Below are 9,823 nucleotides of genomic sequence, written 5' to 3' on the forward strand. Positions count from 1 at the left end.
ATCTTGGCATATCAGAACATTCTGAACTATGGTTCTTCCTGCAATGAATGCACTTTGATTCGCAGAAATCAGTGTAGGTAGTATCAATCTGAGCCTGTTACATAACATCTTAGATATCACCTTGTATATTGTATTGCACCCTGCAATAGGCCTGTAATCTCCCACACTTGTAGCATGAGAGCCCTTTGGAATGACTTTGCAATTACATCCACCTCAGTTCGATTGACTCCATGTGTATCTGTTATAGAGAAGATTCTGTTCATATTCCTTCTAGCCTTCATCATACTATGAAATAATTTGGTATTTAGGTCCCCTTTTTCCAGCCACTGCACCTTACTTTTCTGTCTCAAATATTGATGTCTTGCTTCATTCAATCTCTTAGTCTTCCTGCTTAGCCTTGATTCTTCCTCTTGTAGCTCCAGATTAAGAGGTGTTTGCTGCATTCTTTGTTGACATTGCAACAATTATTCTTGTGCTTGATCTGCTTTCTTTTCTATATGACTGAACTTCTCTTTGTTTAGCTGCCTTAATTTCCCCTTCAGGTTATTTAGTTTTCCCACCAACTCATATATTTTGGTCCCAGTTTTGTTTGTCTTCCAGCCTTACTTTACTGTCTCTTTGCAATCTGGTGCCATGCTCCACATGTTAAAGTATCTGAACATATGTTGCTTCTTTTGATCTTCTGCCCATCTAATTATTGCAGGACAGTGATCAAATGTCCCTTCATTCCTATAGTATACCTCTGAATCTGGTAAAGCCAATATCCACTCATTATTGACCAACACCTTGTCAATCCTACTATATACTCTGTCATTACCTCCCTGTTTGTTGTTCCACGTAAAGAAGGCCCTTGAAGACTTCATATCCTGTAATGTACATTCTTCCACACATTGCTTGAATTCTCTTATTTCTGCCATTATAACTGGACTCCCAATCCTTTCTTCTTTATGCAGGACATAGTTGAATCCCCCATGACTGCCCAAGGTTCATCCATATGCTCATGAATCTCCTTGATATCCTCCAATAATTTCCTTCGTAGTGCAGCATCATTGAATCCATAGACCATTGTTATTGAAAATTTCCTCCTTGTTCCTCTATGATGTACTCCACAATATATTAATTGTTCTGTGACTTTGTATATGCTTATATCAAATACCAAAGGCTTCCATAAGAGCCATATTCTTCCTCCTTTATGTTGACTTAGATTCGTACTATAGGACCATCCATTACATATGTTAAGAGCAACTTTCTGAGCCTTAGCTCTCTTAACCTTAGTTTCCAAGAGGCCAAATAATCCAACCTGAGAATTATGCATAAAGAGATGAATTTCCTTCTGTTTATCTGGATTATTTAGCCCCCTGGTATTCCAAAAGACAAATTTATCCATGTGTTGGTGGGCTCCCTCCACCCTTGTCAACTACATTCCCCCTTTGTCCTACATTACCATTCTCCATTGTTTCCATCTTCTGCCCTGTCTGACTTGTACTTGCCCCTTCTTCATTTTGCTGCTTTCCTAGTGTAGCAAATGCATTACCTATCTTCAATGATGCTTCTTGCACCACCACTGGTTTCCTCACATACTATTCAACTTTATACCCATAATTTTGAGCTGGATTCCTTCCCATTTCTAGTTGCTTATTGTCCCCCTATTTTTTCCTTTTGTTGCTGCTTTGCTCCCATTTATTTTGCTTTATCATTTTGTATCTCTTTCCCTTCTTTCTGTTGAACTACCTCCTTCTGTACTTTCAGTTTTTGTTGCTTCTCATTCTTCTCTCTTTCCTCCTGTAGAAATTTCCTACACTCATAAATGTCATGTCCATAATTCTTGTATTTCTCACACAGAACATGTTTCCATTCATAATGGATTGCCTGCTCTATTATTTTTCCAGACTCATTTTCAAATCTAATACTTGACGGGTATTGTTGGTTTAATTTCACTTCAACTAACACTCTCGCATATTTAGTCTTTCCTTTTTTGTAGTATCAGCATCTGCCTTTAGAGGCTTTATTTTTCAATATCAAACCAAATCAAACCAAACCACATCGGGGTTTTTTTTCCCGATTTGACTCGAATTATTAGTTTGGTGCGGTTTATCGGTTTTTTCTACACCCCAAATCTAGACTAGACGAACTATGAGCATGAGTTAAAGATTCATAAAAGCGTAATCAGCTAAATACTCAAAAACAACATACAATGCATGCTGATGTACTTAACCCTAGATTCATGTATCATTTACAATGTATACCAAAATTTGTACTAGAAACCAAAAATACATTTTAAAAAATATCACAAACTGCACCAAGCACTAGAAATAGACAAACAAAAAAAAGCAAAAATTGCAAAAGCTGCATTTCCAAATGTGGGATCGTGTTAATCCTTTTTTTTCACAGTTCCTATTAAATCAACCAACTGGAATTTATTACATATTTAACAAAGGCAAAAGTACTTAATTTTGACAAACTTAAAAAACTAAAATTGTTCAAAAATATATTTAAGATACCACTTTGAACTACCTCCAAACGTAAGGGACCATCTTTGTTATTTTCTAGATATCATGGATCAAACCATAATTAACCTAATTTCACAATTCCATTACACCCATTGCATTAACCATTTAATTCCATCGCAGTCAGTTGGAGGAAAGAAAAGTAAAAGGGAGTGTGTCACTTATTATATTTCGTAACGTCATTGTATTACCCATTCAATTTCATCATATTCACTGCATCACTTTATTTATTTTTCGTACCTCATATATGATTTCAGGTTGCAATAATCACAAATCTTACGCTTAAAATATTGTTTACCCAAAAAATCAGATAGAGTTAAATTTGTACGTAGTTCTAAGGGTATGTGGTATAGCTTGATACAAATCGTAAAGAGAAATATAAGTATCCAATCTTGACTATAAGAACGAAAGATAAAAACTGTTGAAAAGAGAAAATAAATGGACCAGATAAGATGAAGTAAAAGAGCTCAAAGGATTGATCTTTCAATATAAGGAATAATCTTTTGTTACAATGTCTAAATGTCCCCTCACAGAAACAACAATCATCCCCTTTATAGTTGAGGGATCCTACTTTAGATATAATAAAAAATATATAGTGGGGAACCCGCGAAGAACTAGCTTTTTCCTAATTCGTGCCAGGATTCTCTCTCCTAGTGTGGTTGCAACGTCTCTTGTCTGTGAGCTCGATATTGACCAAAATTCTCGATATTGACTCAAGCTCGATTCTGACATGGAGTCTGGTATTGATTTGGGGTCGGTCTATGCATCTTAGGCTCGATAATTTTGCCTCGCCCCGTAGTTCGATTTGGATACGAGCTCGATAATGATACCGAGCTTGTCATTGATTAGTCCTAGAACTCGAAGCTTGATGACCTGACTTCGGACCTCGACCTGGTATTACGAAGCCACCTTTCGATCAAAGTATTATCATACCGACCAGTCCGTACGATAGAGTAATCGGTTATGACCGCATAAAGATAGTCCCCGCGTTTCACGGGAAGAATATAATGAGAAATGATATGATTTTCCAACGGTACGATTAGATATATACTAACGTGTGCATCGAATCCGATCGTGACGTACACGATAGTTGTCCCATCGGTTCAGTTTACTGAGGCATTTAATGCGCGTCAGATGGTGGTCGGCCATTACCGATATTGGACCGTCACTGCTCAGCCAATAAATATCCCTTTTTTTCACCATTAATGACTTTTAGATCTTCTAATCTCAAATATTTCCTAAGCATTTTCTCATACCTTCTAAATTAAGTGCGAAATTTTCCTTCTCTGGTTTTTACTGCAAAATCTCTCTTTGAAACACCACATCTTCTTTATTTCTTTCTTCTAAATTCAAAAAATGGTGAAAACATCCAAAATCGTCTCTCAAAAAGAAGAGGCTTCTTCTTCACAGCCTGCCGCCGGTAAAACACTGGCGGAGCCATGGCCTGAGGAGTTTGTTCCCGGAATGTGTCTTCTCACCTCTGATTTTAAGGTCGATAAGGGCTCGTTGGTTCCCGGACGGTGTGAGCCGGTATCGAGATATTTGTGCTCGATAACCAAAAAGCAACCTGCACAGTTAAAGACAGATTGCAACTGGGATAACAAGGAAGTGGTAATTCTGGCTCCCGATGAAGATATTACCACCCACGTGGAAGGGTTCCTTAGTATGTATACTTACCCTTTTACGTTAGGACCTTTTGACCCTGTTATCATTGATTTCTTTCATCAATACTGAATAACTCTAGGTCAGATTCATCCTTCCTTTTGGCGGATCGTTATTTTGATCTGTTTCTTTGTAAGCAAGATTAAGGGGATGCCTTACACCCTCGATCATCTTATTAGATTGTATAGTCCCCGCCTCTTTCGAGGTGGATTAATAAAACTTCAACGCCGGGCTACCAAGGTACTGATCTTGAGCATAGATGAGGACAAAGATCGAGGTTGTATGGGCAGGTTCATTCGCGTGAAGACTTCAGACCTGATCCCAGCCGAAAAGATGCCATTCCCCGAAAAATGGAATATGAAACGTAAGTGTAATTCTGTTTCTTATTCCCTATCGCCTTGTCTCTTTGTTTCTTTCTTGTTGATATCTCTTTTGTGATGCAGCGGTTCCTTGGATGCCCAGTGTCATTCCTGACCTTAAGAGATGGGTACGGGCCCTGGCTTCGACCTCTACATAGGCCGAACGTTCGTGGCGTGATTTGGAAAAGGGCTGATGGGAAGCCAAAAATCATGGTAAGCCTATTTCTCATGTTTTGAGAGTTCGAATGAAATATTTTCCACATATTCAACCGATTTTCTTGTGTGTATGCCTGGGAAGAGATGTGGTTTTGAGGCCCCTACCCGGCGAGGAAGAAGCCTCGGACCCGGTTTCTAAACTGGCAGAGGGAACTAAGAGAAAAAGGGCCTCTACTTCCGAAAATCCAAAATCTAAGGCAAGGTCAACTCGTAAGTCGAGGAATAATACTATCCCTTTGACTTTAGAATCGGTCCAGCATCTAAGGGATGAAGATAAGGAAGAGGGAGACGACGGGTCCGTACTGGTGGCCCGATCGAAGAAGACCACCGACGTTCCACAGGCAGTTGGATCGATGGCGGTTTATAAGGCTCTACCTCGAACTGAGGATATATCGGAAAAAGATTCGGGCAGAGTCCCCGAGTCGTTGGAGATCGAGGATGATTCCTATCGAAGCCAACAGATGGGGCGATATGTCTGAAGGGACTCTCCCCGAATCTCTTCAAACTGAAGAGAATGCCCCAAGTGACTCACTTGGGGCAGTAGCAATCGAAGACTCATCCACCTTCCCTGCTTTTTCTGAAGGGGAGATTCGGGAAGCCCAAGCTTTGGGGGCCCTCGAACTAGACAGGCCTCATGAGGGTGAGGATCATTTTTGTGACATGTTTACCGATGTCGAGGATGCTGCCGGCACTAGTGATGCATCAGCTCTTTTTCACGGAGTGCAGCAGGCTTTGAATCAGGTAAGCCTTAAATTATTTTGTTGGTATTATCTATTATGTCTATTTTTCTTTTTATACTTTGTTTCTTCTTTCTTCATAGGTCATGGTAGCTCATCGAGAAGCATGTTCTCAATCCCAAGCTACATCGATACGAGGCCGATCTCCAACGGGCCACGGAGGAGAGGACCTCCGAGCAAATGAGAAAAGAAATCAAGGACCTCCGAGCTGAGTTGGCCAAAGCTCACCAAGATCAGACCGATCTGTCCGAGCAGGTAATGACACTATTAAAAGCCTATGGACTCGATACTGGAATGATGGCTAATCTTTAGGTCTCACAGCTACAGCAAAAGCTTGAGATGATCGAGAAGCTCCATGAGGAGGTCGACATGATAAAGGTGGAGTCCTTGAAATGGAAAAGAAATATGGACCGTTGTGCTGTAGAGAAAGAGGCTGCTCGATCCCAATTATCATCGGCTGAAAATCAAATTCAAAGTCTAAAGGAGAAAAGCTTGGTTCAACCAAGGAAAACAGAGGAGCTCGAGGCTCGGTTGGCTTCTGAACTTACCAAGGATGAAAAGACAAAGGCCGATGCAGACGCATTTGTGGCTGTTTATCGGGCCGATGTTGAGGCCACTCAGTCGCATGCGATGGAAATAGCTGAGACCGCTCGAACTCGAGCACATTGGATTGCCGAATTTTCCAAATGCCAATCTCGGAGGGAAACCCTCGAGGAGATCCATGCTCGAGGCTTCGATCTTACTAAAGAGATAACAAAGGAAAAAGAGCTTGAAGCCGATGCTAGGGCCTTGGCCTCCGATGATGATAATGACGATGACAGTGATGGGAGTAAGAGCGGGTCTCAGAATAGGGAAGAGCCCGATGGAGATAAGACTGCTCCCGTAGATAATTAGGGTTTTTCTTATTTTGATCTTTTTGTGTAAGGTCCTGATCGGACGTTTTGTAAACATATGTATAAAGGTATTTTCTTTTCCCAACTTGTCTCTGTTTTCTTTTCTGCCTAGTGAAGATTTTGTTTTACTTGTGTCTTATGAAAATGTTCATAAGTTTGAGGATTTAGTTGAGTGAGTGTTTGCTCGAACTTTTAGTAAATTATCCCTTAGGATTAATAGTCGAGTGAGTGATTACTCAAACTCAAAGTAATATAGCCCTTAGGCTTAATAGTTGAGTGAGTGATTGCTCGAACTCGAAGTATGTCAGCCTATAGGCTTAATGGTCGAGTGAGTGATTGCTCGTACTCGAAGTAAGATAGCCCTTAGGCTTAATAGTTGAGTGAGTGATTGATTGAACTCGAACTCGAACTCGAAGTATTGCAGCCCGTAGGCCTTATGGTCGAGTGAGTGATTGCTCGAACTTGAAGTAAGATAGCCGTTAGGCTTAATAGTCGAGTGAGTGATTGTTTGAACTCGAACTCGAAGAATTGCAGCCCGGTAAAGAAAAAGTTTTTCCTTTATAAGTCATTATACATGTGTTCGTATTTTGCATCAGGCTCGAGAAAAACTATGCGGGCATGGTTCGTTTTGACCATTTGGCCCTTACATTTTTCTCTATCGAGACCCTGTCTGACATGAATTTGATATGAAATAACTTTCTTGCATCGAACTTGATTTATTTGATAGTAAAGTCCCCCAGTATTCGAGGTTGACTGTAAGGAGGCCTTGGATACTGTTGAATTTTTCTCATGTAGCACATAGTTGTTGCCTCGTTAAAAACCTCGTCAGAAAAACCCAGTTGGGATAAAAAATGATCTAAGGGAAAAAGAGCGGAACACATACTTTAAAATTTGAGGTCTCGATGTCTTTGGTCGAACTCCTGCAATGTGTTAGCGTCGAATATATATGGACAAAAGGAGGGAGAAAATCATACCTTAACAATAAAATCGTTTGAGAAGTGATATGTTCCAGTTGTTTGGTAATGGTTTGTCATCCATCGTTCCGAGTTTATAAGACCCTTTTCCGACTATATCGAGGACTTGATATGGTCCTTCCCAATTCGGGCAGAGCTTTCCCTTAGTAGGATCTCGAGTGTTGATGGTGACCTTCCTTAGGACTAAGTTTCCTATCTTGAAGTGGCGGAGGTTGGTTCTTCTATTATAGTACCTTTCGATTTGTTGTTTTTGTGAAGCCATTCGAACAAGTGTCGATTCTCGTTTTTCATCCAATAATTCGAGGCTAGTATTCATAGCCTCGTGGTTCGATTCCTCCGGTGTATATCGAAACCTTGGTCTGGGTTCTCCGACTTTGACTGGAATTAGGGCCTCAGAGCCATACACAAAGGAAAACGGAGTTACCCCTGTACTGGACTTCGATGTTGTTCGATATGCCCAAAGGACCTTGGGCATAATTTCTCTCTATTTACCTTTAGCGTCGTTCAACCTTTTCTTCAAGTTTTGGATGATAGTCTTGTTTGTCGATTTGGACTGTCAGTTCCCACTAGGATGGTACGGTGTTGACAATATCCTTTTTATTTTATGGTCTTCGAGAAATTTTGTTATTTTACTACCGATAAATTGCTTACCATTGTCGCATGCTATTTCTGCGGGTATCCCAAATCGACACACGATGTGATCCCAGATGAAGTCTATAACCTCTTTTTCTCTCACTTTTTCGAATGCTTGTGCTTCAAACCATTAAGAGAAATAGGTAGTCATAAATAAAATGAACTTAGCTTTACCTGGGGCCGATGGTAGGGGTCCGACGATATCCACCCCCCATTTCATGAAGGGCCATGGGGATAGTACTGAATGAAGTTGCTCTCTGGGTTGATGGATCATCAGTGCAAAACTTTGACATTTATCACATTTTCGAACAAACTCCTTAGTGTCTTTTTCCATTCTATTCCAGTAGTATCCTGCCCTAATGATTTTGTGAACCGGTGATTCGGCGCCGGAGTGGTTTCCACAAGTACCTTCATGGACCTCTCGTAAAACATAATCGGTGTCTCCTGGTCTTAAGCATACTGCCAATGGTCCATCGAACATCCTTCTGTATAGTGTTCCATCTTCAACCAACGTGAATCGAGCAGCTTTGGTTCGTAGGGACTTTGATTATTTAGGGTTCGATGGGAGTTTTCCGTTCTTCAAGTATATTATTCCTCCAATCCCAGGTTAAGCTTGTAGAATTTATCTCGGCATGCCCCTCTTTGATTACGAATCCCGAGAGTTGAATGACAATCCCCGAGTCGATCTCGTCTTCCTCGACCGATGAACCCAAATTTGCGAGTGCATCAACCTCAATGTTTTGTTCTCGAGGCACATGTTGTGAAGTCCATTCCTTGAAATGGTGCAAAGTTACCTGTAATTTGTCCAAATACCTTTGCATTCTATTTTCTCGAACTTCGAAGGTTTTGTTTACTTGGTTTATCACTAGCAAATAATCACATTTGGCTTCAATGACTTCTGCTCCCAAGCTTTTAGCTAGATCGAGACCTGAAATCATGGCCTTGTACTCGGCCTCATTGTTAATCAACCTAGAAGTTTTGATAGATTGCCGAATAATGCCACCCGTAGGGGGTTTCAACACGATGCCAAGTCTGTACCCCTTCGCATTCGAAGCACTATCTGTGAAGAGAGTCCAAACCCCCGATGTTGTACCCGATTTTGACAAGAGTTCTTTTTCAACTTCAGGTACGAGGGTTAGCGTGAAATCGGCCACGAAGTCCGCTAAAATTTGAGACTTAATGGTCGTACGGGGTTGATAATCGATATTGTACCCACTGAGTTTGACGGCCCATTTGGCCAATCGGCCCTATAGTTCGGGTTTGTGCAAAATATTACGAAGTGGGTAAGTAGTAAAAACACATATGGGGTGACATTGAAAGTATGGTCTTAACTTCCTAGAGGCGCTTATCAGTGCAAGTACCAATTTCTCTAAGGGAGGATATCTAGTTTCTGCTTCTCCTAAGGTCTAACTTACATAATAAACAGGAAATTGCATACCTTGCTCTTCTCGAACTAGGATGCCATTTACCGCGATTTCCGATACCGCTAAGTATAAGTAAAGTTTCTCATCTGCCTTCGGAGTGTGAAGTAGTGGTGGGCTCGACAGGTATTGCTTTAATTGTTCTAATGCCTGTTGGCATTACGGAATCTAGGCGAAATCGTTCTTCTTTTTTAGTAGAGAGAAGAATCTATGGCTTCGATCCGACGACCTCGAAATGAACTGGCCTAAGGCAGCTATCCGTCCGTTTAGCTTCTGCACTGCTTTCACACTATCTCAATGGTGATATCTTTGATGACCTTGATTTTATCGGGGTTGATCTTGATTCCCCGATTTGATACCATGAAGCCAAGGAACTTGCCCAAACCAACCCCGAAAGCACATTTCTCGGGGTTGAGCTTCA

The 9,823-nt window shown here is 40.9% G+C and overlaps 1 protein-coding gene across 1 annotated transcript; it reads right to left on the reverse strand.

Annotated features, from left to right (window-relative positions):
* Positions 1 to 602: 602 nt before the first annotated feature.
* Positions 603 to 917, reverse strand: LOC104105614 (uncharacterized). The gene has a single exon (XM_009613962.1). It carries the CDS (start codon positions 915 to 917, stop codon positions 603 to 605), a length of 315 nt encoding a protein of 104 aa, XP_009612257.1.
* Positions 918 to 9,823: the final 8,906 nt, after the last annotated feature.

The sequence above is a fragment of the Nicotiana tomentosiformis genome, chromosome 2 (assembly GCF_000390325.3).
Source record: "Nicotiana tomentosiformis chromosome 2, ASM39032v3, whole genome shotgun sequence".
Lineage (NCBI taxonomy): Eukaryota > Viridiplantae > Streptophyta > Magnoliopsida > Solanales > Solanaceae > Nicotiana > Nicotiana tomentosiformis.